General features: G+C 38.7%; 1 protein-coding gene across 2 annotated transcripts; it reads left to right on the forward strand.

The window, feature by feature from the left end:
* The first annotated feature begins 708 nt into the window (after positions 1–708).
* Positions 709–19,351, forward strand: LOC127938038 (BTB/POZ domain-containing protein KCTD1). 2 transcript variants are annotated; one of them, XM_052534418.1, is made up of 5 exons: positions 709–1,111; positions 13,394–13,584; positions 15,680–15,824; positions 16,123–16,428; positions 18,345–19,351. In XM_052534418.1, exons 1-5 carry the CDS (start codon positions 1,103–1,105, stop codon positions 18,507–18,509), a joined length of 816 nt encoding a protein of 271 aa, XP_052390378.1. In that variant the 5' UTR covers positions 709–1,102; the 3' UTR covers positions 18,510–19,351. The 2 variants fall into 2 exon arrangements, with proteins under 2 accessions (XP_052390378.1, XP_052390377.1); XM_052534417.1 differs by lacking the exon at positions 709–1,111 and adding an exon at positions 7,913–9,465.
* Positions 19,352–20,683: the final 1,332 nt, after the last annotated feature.

Raw genomic sequence — 20,683 nt, forward strand, 5'->3', positions numbered from 1 at the left:
CTCTTTCTGATTCTGATTCTAAAACAGTGGAGTCAGCCATAATGCTCTGACCTCAGGGCTGTGTGTGTGTGTGTGTGTGTGTGTGTGTGTGTGTGTGTACGATGATTTGAAATGTCCCGTTGTCATTCACTATCCTGCTTTTTCCCATATATCATGTAGCTAATATGTCACATCAACTGTCATTTTATCAAGGTTGTTACTGTGTGTGAGTGAGTATATATTGAATAAATGAGCCATTTTATTAATATGACAGTTCCAATACAACCAAAACTGGTGTTAAATTCACATTTCGGGTCATATTTTATATTTTGTACGAAAATGACATAGAGTTTCCACATCTTTTGAGCAGTGAATCTCTATATAATTTCCAAGACCTTCCCAGTTAGTTGAACTGGATAAGAAAGAATTGTATAGAAACTGCACCCAGAATGAGCCATTTATAGCTCATACAATTGTTTAGGGGTTTTCAAAACTATAAACAAAATGCAATATTTAATACATGTAAAATAAGATTTTTTTTTTAAGGGTAAGAAGTTTTAAGTCACAGTTTTAAAATCACCTCATTTTGACAGGTTTTCATAGCCGTGCCATAGGTTTCAATCTGTGTAATGGCCCTCTCCCCCGCTGTGAGCGCGCCCGTGCGCGCGCACATCATCCATTTGCAGGAAGCGCCTGCGGCAGCGTTCCATCAAAACTAATCATAACCATTCAAATCTGCGTCCCCGCTGAAAGATGTAGGAAGGAAGACGACTGTTTTACGCAGAAAAAAATCACCAGATCTATTTTTACATCCTAGAATAAGAGAAACGGGACATTTCTGTGTATTACAAATAGATCTTTCTTGTGATCGGTTAATTCACTAGTTGTCCTGAAGTGAGCAGAGATCTGCAGGGGCGTTTGTTGGAGATCGCTCTCTCTCTCTCTCTCTCTTTCACTCGCTCTCTCTCTCTTTCTCTATCCGGGTCTGGCCCAGAGGGGTTGTGAAACCCCTGGAGCGACTCTCTGTGAATTCCGCTTCAGCTGGGCTCCATTCCTCACCGCTTGAGCGAGGGGCGCGGACAGGAGCCCAAACACGGAGAGGTGACACGTCGCTGGATGTCCCATGTTCCAGGTGAGGAGGGCCAGATTGGGCTTTGTGGGTTTTTTCTACAGAGAGAGGCAGTGGGTCTTCAGAGCGCAGCTGCATGTACGCATGTGCCAGAGGAAGAGCGCGTTTGGGACAGAAATATTTATCTTCTCCCAGTTTACATCCTGTCGCTTCACGATATGTGTAATGGCAGCGCAAAACGACACTTGAAGCAGTTTGTACGTTGTCACATGTAACACTGTTCTGTAGCGCAGCTTCGAATAATTGACTGATATCGTAATGGCGTCCTCGATTAGGTTTCGCGATGCGCTACAATAAGTCGCACGCTCTTTGCCCGCGATGCGAATGTGGACATACGTTTATGAAAATGTGTTCTTCTACACCGCGACTGCGTTTGCATTCATTTAGGTTTTGGGTTGCCAAATGGCAAATTTGATCGCAACTAGAGTGCGTTTTCAGGCATTTGTAACACTTTTTGAATGATGCTGAGGATGTTTTTCTTGTTTATTTGTGTTTAGCGGCGGTTGTTATTTTTAACAGCGATGTTAAAGTGGAATATTCCTTCATTCTCGTCGCAGGCTGTACGCTACAGCTGCTGCACGCTCAGAGCGCGCGAGGGAAGAACAAGACGCACGTGCGCGTGCTACAATAGAATCGCATTTTAAGTGCACCGAATGTCGCGTCATTCACTTTAAATGTTTTCTTTTACCAGTGTCCTGTACCTGTAAGTTGTATTCTGTCGGCTCATAGCTGTGGCGCCACATGCTATCAGCTCGTGGAATTGCCAGTTGTTGTCCAAGTGGAAGTGCGTGGTACTGTCACCTGACACGAGTCTTTAGATATGCAATCTAATTAAGTTACCTTGCCAAGAGAGGTATCAAAAAGGGCATTCTAGTGTGCACTAGAGAGGGTTTTGCTTCGGTATTCTGTGCTGTATGCTTACACATTCCCAAATCTGTTCTGTACTGCAAATTGCTTTTATCTATCTATCTGTCTATCTATCTGTCTATCTATCTATCTATCTATCTATCTATCTATATGGGCTTATTTTATCTTATTTTCCTCTAAAAGGTGCATATTAATACCCTACATTAAAGGTAGTAGTACCTAAGTGATCAATATTAGTAACTTTTGAAAGGGTATACCATCCCAGTTGCACCTTACTTTCTGAGATAGATAGATAGATAGATAGATAGATAGATAGATAGATAGATAGATAGATAGATAGATAGATAGATAGATAGATAGAAATCATATTTATGTCTATCTACTTAAATGTGGTTTTCATTAAAAAAAAAGAACATGTTTCCCCAAAAATCTTGATAAGCTTTTTTTCACTAAAAATATACCTTAAGAAAGTACAGTAACATGAAATCACAGTGGTGGGGGGAAAAGTACAGTTATGATACAGTTGGCAGAATTCTCTCTTTCCGAATTTTCATACTCAGAATGAACTAAAGTTATTTATTTATTAAAAAAATGTAATTGGATAATGTTTTCCAAATTTCAGGGCTCTTCAGTTCATGTTGCCTCAAGCAAGGTGTCCTTTGTCTGCACATTTCGGAATCCCTGTTCATCAACTGTGGCGTGAAATTTTTTGGCATCCTAACAATTAAAAAAAAAATGACATTGTATTGAGAAAATGTCATGCTAGTGAATACTGTCATGATGGAAATGTGCAGACAGATCTGAGCTCTGTAGTTGGCCTATAAAACTACAGGTTCCTGTTCTTCTGAGAAAACAGACAGAATCGTCATGTGAGAAGAGAACGACATAGTCGGCACCAGCCTCATCTGTTAAATCTGGAAAGAGTCTTGTATAACTGTAGGGGATCATAAAGTACAAATGTAATTGGTCTCATAGAGAACACAAGCATTCCTGTACAGAACACCATCACCCACTAAAACGCACACAATGGATCGCATGCAGCGAGCTGAATTGCTGCCCACGGACAGGGCAGAGTTGCTGAATTTTCTGACTCACTCTTGTAGATTATTCAACATGTTAATGTTGGCTTGGAATCACCTCAAACACAGGTTACTAATCCTCATGCTGTCTTCAGCGCTTCACGCCACATCCATACTTTGCATATGCGCCCATGAATATGGATAAGATTAAGCGCAGAATGTCATGTAAGTCTTTCCATCTTCCTGTCCCTTGTGCCACAAACATGTGAAATGAACTACAGCCTGATGGTCAGACTTATACGGGAACCATCCATAACCAGTTTTTCTTTTTTTGTTGTTGTTGTTGTTGTTTTTTGTTAACTAACTTGAAATAAAATGTATATAAATAGTATAATACACATATTTATTATAAGTAATATATATTATATATTTATATACATTAAAAATATTTTTAATACATAAAATTCTACATTATAAAAAAGTAAACTTATTTCAGCTGGTTGCCAAAGCAACATTTTATATTTGTTTGACTTTGAAGACTTAAACATCAGGGTTATAATCATTCACTAAAACCATTTAAAAATTGTTACTTGAAATAATAATTTTAATAATAATAATAATTGAAATTAACTGAAATAAAAACATGCTTAAATATTAAATAAAGTTTATATATATATATATATATATATATATATATATATATATATATATATATATATATATATATATATATATATATATATATATATATATATATATATATGTGTGTATGTAACATTTCTCATTCATTAATTTTAAGTCCTAAAATTTGAAAAATATTTGAAAAATAAATGACAAAAATACCCCAAAAAGTTACTAAAACTTTCAAATAAAAAAGGGAAAAAAAATGTATAAAAAATATTGTTAATTAAACATATTACTAGCAAAACTGGTGTTAAAATAACATTCCTGCACAGTGACTGTTGAATATATCAGTGCATTATTGAAGCAGCAGCAAAAGAGGACAGACACGTACTACAGGTGTTTGATACGATTTACATCTCTCCAATACCGGATGGCACACAATGTTGGCATGCTCCAAGATGGTTTCTATCTCTCTCCGAGCCATACATACCCAGACACATACTCACACATTCAGTAGTTCCTCTTTTTTGGCAGCCCGGGGCTCTGGCAGTAGGTTCAGCTATATCGCACCTTGGTGTTCCTCTCTCTCACTCGCTTTCATTCTCTCCCAAGCCTCGGAGGTAGAGGCGATTTGCGATGCTGCGCTCACACTGTTTTTTAAAAAGTGCTTCCTCTGAACTTCTCTATCTCTTCAGATTAGTCAGGGAACAAATTACCTGCCTGCACATAAAAAGCCCCTCTCCAATCCTCCGCACAGCCATGTAACGAGCCTGATCTCCCTTTTGAAGAGTGGGCATGTTATTTTCCCTCTCGCCTGCAGGCTACCCTGCCATGCAAATGATTATGAAATTAAATTTAAAACTATACATGTATTCAGCCTCTCTCTTATCGCTATCTGCACAAAGCGCATACAAATCAGGCCGGGATCAGGGCCTCGGCTCAGGACTGCACTTTAAAGCTGTGCTAATTGCTAATTGGGTATCTAGGTGTGAAATGGGCTCTGCTAACGAGAATTTAAAATGTGGAAAGGAGGGTTTCTTTTTTTTTCCATTTCTGCCTGAGCTCTCTCGCCCTGTCTTTCCCTCTCCTTCTCTTTCCTTTGAGAGATGTCAGAGCTGTTTCTGGTGACATGCCTGTGGGCAGAAATGACAGAATGAGACAAAAGAAGAGAGGTCTCTCGTTTCAAAATGGAGGCTCATCCTCACACAGGGATATATGTGTGCTGTGCAGAGGAGAGAAATGAGATACAAGTAAATCTCGGCTGTGTAAGAAAAAGGGTCCTGGGAGATAGATAGATAGGGGTAACTTGAATACTTGAGTTAGCGAGATCACAATCCAGTTGTACTGGCATTGTGGCCTCAAGCGAGGGACTGTATGGCAGATTTCTCCCAGGGAACTGTGAACCTCGGGAACTATAGCACTGCACATTTAAGGTCTTTCTCATTTGACACACCTCTTTCAGGCTATGGAGCACTTTACTAATGAGTAAAGACTTGAATCGAATATGTTAGATGAGGAAGATGTCCAGAATGTTTACCCAAAGTTTGCTTATAGCAAGCAACTAAAACTAACTACAAAAACAGAGTCTGATTTCATGTTCGTTGTCATCTTGTTTATTCAGAAAGTTCTGTTAGTGGTACTTTATGGCAATTTTTCCCCCTCTGAATCTATTTATTTATAAAAAAAACATTAAAAAAAAAACATTAATAGAGTACAGTTTGTACATACAGTGACTTAAATATATATTTTCCAAGTTTTTAAATTCTTAATTGATGTTAATTATTTTAATCCTGAACAGTAAAAAAAAAAAAAAAAAACCTCTTACAACTCATTTGAGGAGAGCCATGTGGTGCAACCAATCTGCATAAAAAATAAGTCAGGAACTGATATCATAGAGAGGAAATCTTCAGACCCATGACATCATCAAAACTTCATAATTTGACAGTTGTGTGAAAAGGCAAGGTTAGTTTATGTTCCCCAAACTTCAATAAACTTAATGTAATTTCTAAATGTATAATTCATGATATAAAGAAATATAATATCGATACTTTATTAATTTACTTTATTTTTAATTTATTTATTTTTGTAATTACTGTCATATGTGTAATATTTATACATATATATATATATATATATATATATATATATATATATATATATATATATGTTTTTTTTGTTTGTTTTTTTTTCTTTAAATTATGTATTCAATGACTAATGTTGTAATGAAAATTATTTTTACTTGGTTATGCCACATGACATATTAGACTCATTATTTAAACTTTTCTTGAAAATACTATAAAAAAAAATTCAAAACCATCACAGACACTGTTACCTGCCATTTACTCATATCTTTTCCTTAAAGAAATGTTCACAAGCCTGTGGAAAGACTCTGACTTTATAGGTTAATGAGTCAGATGATCGCTGTTGATTTGCTGATGGATGAATAGAGCTTTTTTCATCCCTCCTCTAGCTTTGAGCCCTACTGAGCTCTAAAATCCGCTTCCTCATGCGTTGCCGCTCTCTGAGGCACAGCGCCGGAGACAAACATCTGCCTTATTCTCCAGAGCCAAACCTCAGCTCTGTGCTGTTCATACTGAGACAGCAGTTGCCTCAGGGTTTTCACGACACACACACAAACACAGGGGAGAGGAGAGAGAAGCACTTAGGAATGTGTTCTTGATCAAGGTCACCCATATAGGATGATCTTGTTGGATGTATGTAATGAATCAAATGGAAACTGGCATATTTTGCCATTTATATTTAGAGATGTGCATGGATCTTCATTAACAGGGCCAAATGCAATTTTATACGGAGTACTCTAGAATCATTCATACATGAAAATATCCATGCCATGATGTAGTTCAGAGAGGCACTGTTTACATTACAATAGCCTCTAATGGACACATAGGAGAATAAGAGAGGAAAATGAAAATCTGCTTTAACCTGAGAAAGTCTGCAGTGAGCTCAAGCAGAGCTGCATTTGCAAATCGCAGCAAATAAATACATATCAGAAGAGTAGAAGTTAAATAGTCCAGTCACACTGGCACATCATAAACAGAAAGAAAAACCGTGGGTGATTCAGTTCATTTATTCACCTTAAAGACCTTATTGATTTTGTGGAACAAAATACAGCATTTTGGGAAAATGATTACTCTTTTACCATGCAATAACAATGAATGGGGATTGGATGCAAAAGACTATAAATGTATCATAAAATGGTCCATATGACTCAGGTCCTATACTGCAAGTCTTGTGAAGTCATAAAGTGTTCACTGATAATCTTCCAATCAGTGATTCAGTGAATTGATCTGAACCAGAACTGAATCAGTCCAGTCTGTAAACTGGATCAACTGGTTTATTAAAATAAGTCAACACAAAATATATAAATTATTCATACTCTCATGAATGTGCCAATTAGAGCTAGAATGGCTCTCAAGACTTTTGGTAAATAACAACTAAAAAGTGTGCAGGACATTCTGTGAGCTACACTCCAAAAAAAAAAAAAAATTGTAGAGAATATTTTAATTTAGCATTTTTCAGAAATTTCTAGTAAACTTTACAAATAACATAAAGAAATGCCAAGTAACACATTGAATTACACATGAAATCCTCAAGTAGAAAACATTTAATAATATTTTATTGTAAAAAATATATATATTACTCAAAGATTCTTTACTTACAACTTTGAAAAATCGTTTTTACGGTATGAGGTTGGAGTGCGAAAGTAATGACAATTTTTTTATTTGTGAAATGATCCTTGTTTCACCTTTTTTAGTGTTTTTTTCTGCCTTCTGGCCATCATTGCAATTGCACACACAAACCCAAGGTGTACATCTCAATTAGCTAACCACACCTTCACCTCTCTCTCTCTCTCTCTCTCTCTCTCCCTCTCATCTGTCTCATTCTCTCTTCCTCTCACATATACACAAAAGACTGTACACACTCAAAAGTATATGGATGTGGCCTCAGGGTTAGACATGATCACAGCTGCTACTGGAAACTCCCAAACCAAGTCAGCCTGCCTGAGTTTCATAGTCCTTTAATAATTAGCAGGTGTGTGTCTGTGTGGGTGTAATAAAGGCATAATTTAGTGCTTAATTCTGCAGCAGTCCAATACAGAGTATAGCTGACTGTTTGCCTCTTTCTCTCGCTTTATCTTTCCATTCAAGTGTGTGTGTGTGTTAATTTGGGGCAATCTAGCTCCCCTTTCCCTGCACCTTTAAGAGCGCGTGCCTGTTTTCGTTGCTGAAGGTCACTAAAACGCACAAAAAGCTCTCAGCTCTGCGGTCCAATATAGCGCATGCGCAGTGCCTCGGGACTCATACACTGTCAGACTGCAATATGGCGAGAATGCCTGGCAGCGGGGACCACTGCTGTAAAGATGATGAACCGGACCCGATGGCGGGGGAACGGGAGAGAGATGGAGGCTCGGACGAGGAAGAGGAGGAAGAGATTCAGGAGATCCAGATCACAGGGGAAGAGGGAGAAGTGTCAGAAGAAGAAGCCGAGTTAGAGTGGGAGGAGTGCGGGGAGCCCGACAGCTGCGCTGCTGCCGTGGAAACGGGGGAAGCGGTCCTTATGCGGAATACGGACCAGCTCGAGTCTGCGGCGGGGGACCCGCTTTTAGCCGCTTTGGACTCGGGACTCGAGGGAGACATGCACCGCTCCAGGCTCAGCGAGAACACGCGCCTGGCAACCCGGTACGCAGTGCGAATCTTCCGGGAATACCTGACGGAGAGGGCGCAAAGTACGGACTTTGAGAGCATGGACAAGCACGCGCTCTGCAAAGTGCTGCGCTCGTTCTACTCGGAGGCGCGCTCCAAAAGCGGACAGCTGTACAGCAAGTCCTCCCTCATCAGCATCCGGAGCTCGCTCAACCGCTACCTGAACGAGCCCCCCTTCTGCCGCACTCTGGACCTCACCAAGGACCCCGAGCTGCGCAACGCCAACCTCGCGCTCGCCGCGGTCATACGCAAGCTGGAGGAGCAGGGCGCCGGTCCCGTGGTGCAGAAGCAAGCCATCACGCGCTCCGACCTGAGAAAACTCTACAACTCGGCCGTGTTCAGCGCCAGCTCGCCGTTCGGGCTGCTCAACAAAGTCTGGTTCGAGACTTGCATGTACTTCTGCACGCGGGGGCGGGAGAACCAGCGCGAGCTCGAGGAGGACTCTTTCGGGCTGGCCGTGGACGAGGACGGACGCAAGTTCGTGTACTTCAAAGCGCTCGGGCCGTACCACAAGTCTCGTTCCGCCTCCTGGACGAAAAAAAGATCGGACACGGACGATGACAACCTTCCCCGGATGTACGAGACCGCCACGGAGTTCTGTCCCTACGCGAGCTTCGTGAAGTACCTCTCGAAGCGCAATCCTCTCTGCAAGGCTTTCTTCCAGCGCCCGCGGGATCACTGCAGCGAGACCGACACGACGTGGTACGAGAATAAAGCCATCGGTAAGAACCTGCTGGGCACGAGGATGCAGATGCTGTCGCGTGCCGCCAAACTGTCAAAGACCTACACCAACCACTGCATCGGCGCCGTCTCCATAGCGACGCTCAACGGCATTGCGGGCATCGGGTCAAAGTTAGCGCCTCTCCACGTCTCCCCGGAAACGGACAACGGAGGAGTGCGACTTCAGCGCGTGCTGCGCTGCGAGGACGAGGCCGAGCTCAAACCGCAGAAGGTGATCAAACGCCCGCGGGCGCTCGTCTATCCAGTAAGCGTTTCGGGACCGGGGGCATCGCCGAAAAGACTCTGCGCGCGCGCAGAATGCGCGGACACTCCGACTGTCACCGCGCTAGTCTCCGCTCATTGCGAAGCCAACGGAGAGAGTCCTCGTGTGCTCCCCTCACAGGTAATAGCGATTTCATGTCTTTAGCACGTCGGTATCAAGACGAAATGTTTTTGACACGTGACACGGGCTTAGAATAGCGCTTCAGATCAGTTTTACAAGCGGCCCTGCTGTCTGTCAATCACATCAGTCAGAGGACAATCGAGTTCTCACACCGAGTATATTTATGCAAATTAACGATTTAAAACAACATGTGAAAGTTGACTCATCTCTGTGTGTGTGTTTGTGTGTGTCATTTTGCATGGAACATTTGTCAGCAAATCCCTGATTTACCTCATTATAATGTCAGTTTGGGCATGTGATTAAGATTGATGCCTTCATATGCTGGTGAATATTTTTATGCTTTGTAAGTAGGCTGCACTAAAAGAGGCACTGATTTCTTCACCCTTCAACATGAAGGTGAGTGTGAAAAATAAAAACATTAATTGCCTGCAGATGAATGAGCTAATATTGCACCTGTGCTGGGCTCAGAAACCAACGACTCCTAAATATAATGCCTGCGATGAGCAGGTTTAGTGTGTTGTTAATTAATATAGTGTAATGTTCTGCATTCCATTATATTAATTAAACAGTGCTCAACAGTCCTCGTAGTACACTAAAATATTCATCCTAAAGAGTTTATACACACACACACACACACACACACACACACGGTTGTTTTTGTGAAAAGTGGGGACATCCCACAGAACCTGATTTTACCAAGTGAGACATGTTCCTGGGACAACATCTTTGTGAAGTTTACGCATAAGATCACTGTTTGGTGCTTGTACATCAGTGTCTTCATCTATCATTTCCTCTGATTTTAGGGATCACTCATGGTTAAGGTTAGGTTTAGGTGTAGGGATATGGTCAAGAATATATTTTTGGAGAAAAATGTTGTTCCAGGGTAAACAAGATATGTTGACCTAGGAACACATGTAACTCAGCAAAATCAGGACGTGCGGGACATCCCATGGGCGTAATGGTTTTTATACTGTACAAACTGTATATTCTTTGGCCCTTAACCAACCCTACACCTAACCCTAACCCTCACAGGAAACTTTGTGCATTTTTACTTTCTCAAAAAAACTCATTCTGTATGATTTATAAGCGTTTTGAAAAATGGAGTTATGTCCTCATAAGTCACCCTCTCCTTGTAATACCTGTGTCATACCCATGTCATTATACAGAGTTGTGTCCTGATATGTCACAAAAACAAGAGCATGCACACACACACACACACACACACACACACATATTTATTTAAAACTGTTGTGCTGCAGGTGCTTAATATTTTTACATTTGATATAATAATTTTTTCAGAAACACTGTACTAGCTTCTGACACATGTTGCTTAAATGATACTCCATTATAACCCTGACTACTGTTCAAGAAACCACTGATGACACATTGTAATAGATGTTTTCATACTCGTATTCAAAAGCAAGCAATGACGTGTGGCCTCTTTTTAATACATTTTCTTAAATCAAACATTTATTCATGTATTTATTTATATAACACTATAAGTCCTGCTTAAACAGTGATATGTAGTTATCCATCACAACATTTCCATTCACTTTTATTATGATGTTTTTTGCTAGATCTATAGGCTTGTATACTGTATATCTTACCAACTCTCTTTCTGCCTCTATCTCTGAAATCAAAAATAATCTACAGAAATATTCCATTATGTAGATTTATACATAATCATAAATACTGCAAAAAGCTCAGCTCTGTTTAAACTCTCTCACATAAGTATTACAATTAATCAATCTTCACTGCTTGTTTATTTGGAGCATCCTCGGTTCCAGAGTATAAGTTGGTGTCAACATCTTTTTAATTAGCTAATGGCAGAGCCAGTAGCTCACCCTGCTCTGGCTGCCAGCACCATCCATGGCATGTAACACACATTTTAACTTTATTGGGTTGAACTTATTTACTGCTTAGTTCACTTAACCAGCTTTGTTATTATGTGTGTTGGTTGTGTATGTTTGTTCACTGTACAATTTTATTTTTTTTGTCAAAAGCCCCTGCCAAATCAATAAAAAAATTCCACCACATGCTCTCATTCTCTCATTGTCTACAATGCAAATATAAAAATTAGCCAGAATTTATTATTAATAAGAAAATGTCTTTTTGACCTAAGTTAGTCTTCCCTAGGCACAACTCCCCATTCAGCCACCATTAGAAATCTGTAGCCGCTAAAACACCCAGTTGTGCCAGAGATGTTTATCATTAGTGCTTTAATCTGCTAGCCTGGATGCATGTTTACTTGCACATTTTCTGTGTATTACCAAGGGTTGATGCTTATTTTTTTCAGGTCGCTGTATAAGCCAGTCCGCTGAACTCATTCTCTCAGCAAGTTTCATTCTGTAAGACAGTCGACTCAGATAGTGTTACTCCACTCTGGGCAAAAAATGCATTGATAGTGCACAAAGTACACAAGTATACTTATGTTACAGTTTACTTTTTTTCAATTTTTCATCTTTAAAGGAAATTCTGCCCATGGCTGTTTCATGACCATTGAGATTTAGTAAACAGTTATTTCTCAGCACAAGCAGATATTATGTGAGACGAAGCCCATGGAATGAGCCCCTACCGATGCTAATGAGAGTGTTGTAATGACAGCCAAATCACCATTAATATCATAACAGGTCAATTTAATTATTTCCACCTATTTTGTAATGTAGATGTCAAGGTAAAAATGATTATCTGTGTTTATTTATGTGTTATTTAGCACTGTGCTCCTATTCCACACTCATTCCACCTTAACTAAATGAAGAGGCTGCTTGAGTTGTTCTGTTCAAATACTTTCCCATTCTTGTTTAGTGTGCAAAGAGTGATATAAGTGAGCAAAGTTGGTTCCCAGAAACACAGGGCAATGGGTGATGGGAGTTTGAGGCAAAAGAGGCTATTTAAGTATTCAGGAAACCTGCAATTCTGTTTGGTTTCAGCTAGTGACAGAGATTAAGTCAAAATGAAATCAAAATTGATACCCTTTTATGTAATACACATTACTTGCAAAATTGTCAAATTTAAACCAGTGTTGCCCAAATTTTGTTACAAAGGTCTGAACATAAATCTTGCATTATATCCAATTATATTATTAAAACAGGTATCAGTTATATTCTCTACATTTCAATGAAAAAAAAAATATATATATATATGTAGTACTCCCTATACAGTAAGGAGAGAGAGAGAAACGGTTAGTGGTTGCCCTAGTGGTCCTCTTTGTTGTCCTTAATTAACACTGTATTTCAGAATATTTAAGAAACTTTGAATCACAGTAGATACTTTGAATCTACATATACTTAAAGCGAATCACAGTAAGCAACTAAATAAATCCGTATAGAAATGTTTTAAATCTTCCACACATGTGACTTTACTCATAAATATCTCAGGTAAGTAATACAAGTAACAGTAAATACACAAATGACTCAGATAAATGATACACATGAATGCATTTCTCTATGACACATGTATCTTAAAATGACTAATAACACAAATGATCAGTTGAAACAAATGTATTATGACGAAGCAGAGACCAAATCAAAGGTCATCGCAGGCCATCAACTTTCACCCATGGGCCTGTGAAATGTCTTTTCTGCTGAACTCACAAATGCCTTTTACTTGTTTAGCCCTTCCCTTCCAACCACCTCAATCCATTCTGGTCCATTCAATCCCCACTTTTCATGATCCAATCAAATCTTGTTGGATTAATTCAGTCTCTATGAAAGTATCAAATGCTATTTTCCTAAGGCAGTATATCTATATTATCAAAGCATCTGTTCTGGTGTGTCAGTGTCCGCTTTTCATGATCCAATCAAATCCTGATCCATAAACAAAGTAAAGTGGGGTTCAAATGCCATTTCATGTTGACTCATTTAACCTCCTACTGTGAATATTCATCTTAAAATTGCCTATCTTACCTATCATCTTTATTTTTTCTCAGGAGAATCGCAGTAACAGTGTGGGCATGTCGACTCGGCCGATCTTGGCACATTCGCCGGTCTCCCCGCTGGGTACAGCTGGCATCCCTACACCTGCACAGCTCACGAAGACCAATGCACCGGTCCACATTGATGTAGGGGGTCACATGTACACCAGCAGCCTGGCCACATTAACCAAATACCCAGAGTCCAGGTAAATTTCACATATAGACACAAAACATATAGAAATGAACACCATAAGTGTAACAGATAGGGGTGGGAAATGATTCCAAAAAGGAATTCTGAGGTACATGTTGCGAATAGAGAATTAAATTATTTCTAACAGATCGATAAAACATTCAAATAAATCATATTGCCATTTCTTACTTTTAATTAATGTAACGAGTTGTTTCATTTTGTGATCCAGCATGTTGAAAAGCATACAACTGACAAATATTGATTAGCCTATGTTTTGGATAAGTTTCTTACATTCAAGTTTTGCACCTAAAACACACAATACAGACACTGATGCACATGGATTTGTTCTAGGTCCTTATATAATAAGAATAAACTCCTCTTATAAACTTTAAGCACTGTGAACTGCATGAAAAGATAAGGAATGATTATTATCAGCTTCTGTTGATTACAGGATTTAAACGTTTCGGAAATCTGCCCTAGTAATAGATGACTGAGGTGTTCAAAGGAAAAGGTGTTCTTTTTACCAATCACAATAATACATTTGGCAGTCAGCCTAAAATTTCATGACATCCTCTGAACACGTCTGTTCACACACAAGTCCGTTATGATGTGTGTTAGCTCCATATGTGTGTGTTTCGTGTGTATGTGGGGCTTGTCTGTGCTCATTAGCTCACTGACCGGTGTGTTTCTGCAATGCCAAAGAGCATTATTGTCTTGTAGCTGCTGACTGAGTCAAACATCAGAGCACAGGCCAAAAGGAGCCTGAAGCGCTTTGAGCCAGACTAGCACCCTGTTTCACAACTGCTCACATGTCTCATACAGTTTCTGCCTCCCACTGTCCCTTACAGTGGCATAGAAATACTGAGTCTCACACATAATTGTCTCATTTAGAATCAAACGGTTCTGGTATTATCAAATATAGGCCTCGGAAAGCCTTTGTCATTGTCAAATAGATGTTTCTGAGAGCATTGGCATCAGTGACAGTTGTGATCCATTCCCCCCCGTGGCATCTTGATCACAAACAACATCAATATGACAACGTACTCATCTTAGAGCCAGGAAGCAGGGCGCTGGATGATGACATTTGTGTCGTCAGGAGCAATGATGTTTGCCGCCTCCAGCCTTGCCCTCTGTGATGCTGATGCAGACACAGGCTACAGTTCAGCCAGACTGTGCTGACCGAAAGAGCTGACAAAGTCTGCTGTTGGACAGTTATGTATTTACATGAGCACACTCAGATGATTGTTTTTAATTAATATATTATATTATATAGTATTATATAAGTCTCAAACTGAATTTCTCAAACTTCAGTCGAAGTCAATAACATCAGAGCAGCACCTAGTCACTACAATTTTTTTCTCCGATTGTTTCGATCAATTCTTTTCTGTAAACTGACATCTCTTTAAGCGCAAGCAAAAAACAGTACATTGGTAAAACCATTGCTATTGTAGTTAAGATACATTAGTCCATTAACTGGCCTTTTGGAAAGGATCACCATGCATTCATTTCCCATGACAACATTTGTATATTTGTATAGAAGTGGAATTTGGGTTAGAGCAGTTGATCTTAAAGCTTACTCTGTCTAGAAGCACATGAAACTGCTGTCAGACTGATAGAATGTGAGACTGAACTTTGAATTAGTCTTACATAGTTAATTATAGTTACTTTTTATTGTATTGTATATAGCATTTATTGTATATAGCATATACATAACAATTAGAAATAAATGTGAGAAAAACCTGAGAAAACAACATTTTTTTACTTTTGAACTCCAAGCTTTGACTCTAGATTTTTGGAAAACAGCATCGACAACAGAAAACTAATGTAATTAAAAAATAAGCTATATATGTAATTAATTGTGTTTACATGTGTGTGTACCTGGTATTCCTTTACATTGTGGGGACCAACAAGGAAAAACTACTGAAAGTTTTGGGAGGATTAGGTTAGGGGTAAGGGTATAGAAAATAATGTATAGTGTCCCCATAATGAGAATACCTGTTTGTGTGTGTGTGTGTGTGTGTGTGTGTGTGTGTATTCTGCATAAGAAAGCAAATCATTATTGCTGTTCGATTACATCTAAATATTTTAGCATTTGTCTGTTCCTCTCACAGGATTGGTCGTTTGTTTGATGGCACGGAGCCCATTGTATTGGATAGTCTGAAGCAACATTATTTTATAGATCGCGATGGACACATGTTCCGCTACATATTAAACTTCCTCAGGACCTCAAAACTGCTCATTCCAGATGACTTTAAGGTAGGAATTAAAATCTTATGCTGCATTTTTATTGATGTTAAACTGAGGCATTTAAAAAAATTATTTTTAATCAACATAGTGTTGCTCCAAACCCATATGCTGTTGTTAGATTTTTTCATGAAACAGAAGTAAAAGTACTTTTGAAGAATCACTACACAATTCTTCCCATACAACAGTTCATAGTGACCAAGGGCTGTCCAAAAACAAAATAAATATACAGCCATAAACACTGGTTTTTCATTTGTAGGTGAATCTTTCTTAGCAGTTGTGCCATCTATCTGTGTATCTGTGTGTGTAGGACTACTCTCTGCTGTACGAGGAGGCCCGATATTTCCAGCTGCAGCCTCTGCAGGCTGAGCTGGAGCGCTGGCGGTCGGAGCAGGACTCTAGGTACACATCACGCATGTGTGAGTGTGTGGTAGTGCGCGTGGCCCCCGAGCTGGGAGAGAGGATAACACTCAGCGGTGACAAAGCCCTAATCGAGGACATCTTTCCAGAGATAGGAGACGTCATGTGCAACTCTGTTAACGCAGGCTGGAACCACGATTCCACTCACGTCATACGCTTCCCTCTAAACGGATACTGCCACCTCAACTCTGTACAGGTGCGTGACACCTCAAACACCACTCACACACCAGCCGATTCCAGTTATTTACTTATTTTTATATTAAAAATTCATTTTTAGGAAATGTTTTGAGGCATGCTAGCCATAAACAAAGTAAAAAATATTACACAAAAATGTGACACAACTGTCCTGATATCATGTTGAAGTAAAAAAACTGTCATTAAAATAATTACATTCTTGAAAAGAAATCCTCAAGTACACTATAAAAAAATTAATTTTCCAAAGTTCAAAGTACATTTGGAGTATATTTACATTGCAGTTTTATATACTGTATATATATATATATATATATATATATATATATATATATATATATATATATATATATATATATATATATAGTTGTTTGTTTATTGTTTGACATAATTAACGAATGAACATGAAATGAATTTAATGTTCGAGAAGTGTATACTCGCATGTATCTACAGTGTTAAGAATATATATAACTTTTTACTTCATGGTTACACCATATGTAACCACTTCAAATGAAAGTTTTTTTTAAAACAACCTTGTCCAGAAATTTTGAATTACAAACTACAAACACTGGCCTATGATTCATGTCAGGAATGAATGTACAATATGAGCTCAGTTTTTCCTATACTGTGCTCTGTAACCATTTCATACTGTTTGTGTTGTGTTGTGTGTGTGTGTGTGTGTGTGTGTGTGTGTGTGTCTAGAGGCTGTCTAATCCTGTTTGCTTATTAAATCTTTTGGCCCCTGGCACTTGCCGTCACACTAATGGAAGCAGGAGATTGAGAAAAGTAGAGGCAGAAGACAGGAAAGAAAAATGAGGGAAAAAGGGGGTTGAAGGACAAAAGCATGATGGAAAGTCACACAGTGCAGACAAACAGAAACTTTGACCTGTAAATGAGAGGTTGGTGGTGGGGGTGGGGGTGAAGGGAAATTAGTGAGGCAGTGCTGGAGAGAAAAAGATGAAGGGACATCCTCAAGGCACACTAATGGAATGTGATCTCACAGTTCTATGGAGCGAATATCTGCAGGACCGGAAGAAACTGTGAGAGAGAGTGAGACAGAGAAATAGACAGATAGAAAGACCGAATAAGCAAGTGGTTTAAGTATCTCATTTTATTCAGTTGAGAGAGCTGCTGGACAGATGGTTTCTAACACTTTCGCTGTGTTATGTTTCTAAATGAAGACGAAAGTTATTTTGTGCCAGGGGTGTTCAATTAAAAGGATAGTTCACACTAACATGAAAAGAGTCACAATTTACTCGTGTCGTTCTAAATCCATATGCTGCTTTTTTCTCTCTCTGTGAGACACAAACGGTGATTGTTTTATAGTAAAGCATCTTTACAGCTCCACATCCTTAGCAAGAACATGTGCATCCCAACAAATAAAGCATTCTGCAAATTTGTTGCATTTGAATCTCAAGCTGTATAAAAACATTTGTAAACACAACCTGCCAAGGTTGACGGGAAAGTTGATTCAGAGGCAACGTCTGTGCCTCTAGACATCTTAACTATTCGTGTGGAAAAAAATATTTTCACTACTGTCAGATTTGTATTTATTTATTGAAAGAAACTAATACTTTTATGCAGCAAGAATGCATTAAAATGATCAAACGTGACACAAAAAAATTGACTTAAGCACTAAACCCCAGCATATTATAATGATATCTGAAGGATCATGTGTCACTGAAGACTGGAATAACGGCTGCTGGAAATCCAGCTTTGCCATCACTGGAATAAATTACATTTTAAAATAATTTAATCAAATACATTTGGCCTTGGTGAGTATAAGATATTTCATTCAGAACCATTAAGAACTTACTGACCCCACATGTTAAAACAATAGTGTATATTAATTGGTTACTGTTTGTAGAATATGAAAAGATGATAATTTGGTGTGTGTTTGGGAATTTTTGTGTTCCTCAGGTTCTGGAGCGACTGCAGCAAAGAGGTTTTGAGATTGCTGCTTCTTGTGGAGGTGGTGTGGACTCAACCCAGTTCAGTGAGTACGTTCTGAGGAGAGAGATCAAAAGAAGTCACCGTGGGGTCACGACCTCCGTCATTCGAATCAAACAGGAACCGCTGGATTAGCTGCCCGCTCTCACAAACAACAAACTGGATGTGGTATTTTTAACTGATTATAAAGGGATGTTTTGATTTATGTTGTAATCCTCTGAGACTTTTTTTCATTGGTACTGTCCCTAAATAAACTGTTTCAAATAAGGAAAAAGTGTTGAAATTCAAACGGGAACTTTTTCTGCACTTCTCTGGCTGTATTGAGTGGTCTCCATTTGATTCTCTGTGTGAAGCTTTGTTTTAAAACTTGAAGACTGTCAGACTGCTTTTGCTGGATTTGTCTTGTCCTATCATGACTGCTAGAAGTGGAAGAGACTAAACTAATGTTACACTCTATATATGACATCCTGTAAAGAATTTCAACTGCCATACTTATTTAATAAGCTGTTTGATGAATATTTTATTTTGCTAATCTTCAAGTGTTTCTCTCATAAATAGCATATCACACCAGAGAGGAATAGCAGCACTTATTAGAAACACACACATAAACACACACATATGTAACAGGAAAATCACAGCTGTGGGTTTCTGAGGGATCATATGACTTAGACAAACCCCAATTTTGCAGTTGAATGATCTGAAAGATTACAAGTATATTTATTTCCCCAACTGTTCTTCATTTTTATAATTTTAGCAGACAAGTTCAAATTGGAAAAAAAAACTGTCAAACCAGTCAGATGAATATATGTTGTAACATTCAGTATTTTTTCTTTCAAATATTACACAAAAAATTAAGATTTTTTTTTTAATCATAAATTTACAGTGTCTGGCTACACTTAAAACTTGAGGCCAATCCATGAGATTAAAGTTTTAGAAGAATGTAATGTGACATTGTTAATAAAAGTTTTGAAAAATCACCAAGACTTGTGTATTAACATATGGAAAATATGCCTACAACAGAACACACAAGTTTCAAGGGAATGTCTGCTTCTTGAAAAATTTAATTTAGAGTAGGCCTACAACGACTAAATCAATTTTAATTCATACTCTATGCTCAGGTATTAAATTCGACTGTGAGATCCTTTTATGATATTTGTTTGTGAATCATTCTCCACGCGCTCACTTTCTCTCATTTCAAAGATTGGCCCTGAGTCCCAATGTTCATTCCATCCATCGTAAATAGTATGTGAAATTAAAATAAGTATTTCCCAAAGCATAGTATATCGAAACGAGTGTGCCAAAAGTCTGCAGATGGTCTACTATTTCAGGTAGATTTATTTAATGTTATGTTTGTTATTTATGCCAACAAAAAAAAATATGAGCAGAGTTTTCTGCATAAAGACCAACAGCTGGCAGATCAACATACTACCTAATTTCTCTCTAAAACTGTAAGAAGTTAAATTAAATTAAATGTAGAGGATGTTAACTGTGAAAAGGGTAGTTTACAGTGTAAGGATGCGTGTAACCATGCACAGAGCGGTCCGTTAAAGACCTAACTGGTGTTGTAGTATGTCCCAAATCTTGCCTAGTCTTCTACTACACACTCAAAAGTATATACTTTTCTGCATCGAAAGTGTACAAACTTTAAGAGTGTACTTTATAAGTAGGCACGGGAAGTCGTGGCCTAATGGTTAGAGAGTCGGACTCCCAATCAAAAGGTTGTGAGTTTGAGTCCCGGGCCGGCAGGAATTGTGGGTTGGGGGAGTGCATGTACAGTTCTTTCTCCACCTTCAATACCACGACTTAGGTGTGTGTGTGTTCACTGCTCTGTGTGTGTGCACTTCGGATGGGTTAAATGCAGAGCACAAATTCTGAGTATGGGTCACCATACTTGGCTGAATGTCACGTCACTTTCACTTTCTTTCACATTGGGACGCACATGGCTGTTTCAAAAGTCAAGTCAAGTCTGCTTTATTGTCAATTCTTCCACATGTACAGTACATACATACAGAGAATCGAAACAGCATTACTCTCAGACCCTCGGTGCATACAGATAACACTAACAGTAGACCCTAAAAATCTAGATCACATATAAAATATAAGATAAAACTATACAATAAGGGAATGTAAAAAATGTTTAATAAAATTAAAAATAAAGTTAAATAAAGCAGCGCAAGATAGAGTGCAAACCAGTGAAGTGAACAAACAGTGCAGATGAAAAGATTTTTAGTGCAAAAAAAAAAACAGCTTATTCACTCTGATTAAAGTGACAAAGGGCTCAAGAGCAGTTATTTTATTTAATGACTGAT

The sequence above is a fragment of the Carassius gibelio genome, chromosome A20 (assembly GCF_023724105.1).
Source record: "Carassius gibelio isolate Cgi1373 ecotype wild population from Czech Republic chromosome A20, carGib1.2-hapl.c, whole genome shotgun sequence".
Classification (NCBI taxonomy): Eukaryota; Metazoa; Chordata; class Actinopteri; order Cypriniformes; family Cyprinidae; genus Carassius; species Carassius gibelio.

Bases quoted from the DNA above. Each gene is read 5' to 3' on its own strand.
- LOC127938038 (XM_052534417.1), top strand. From the start codon at position 7,960: ATGGCGAGAATGCCTGGCAGCGGGGACCACTGCTGTAAAGATGATGAA. The intron at 13,585-15,679 runs GTAAATTTCACA...TTCCTCTCACAG, and splicing joins ACCAAATACCCAGAGTCCAG to GATTGGTCGTTTGTTTGATG. The intron at 16,429-18,344 runs GTGCGTGACACC...TGTGTTCCTCAG, and splicing joins GCCACCTCAACTCTGTACAG to GTTCTGGAGCGACTGCAGCA.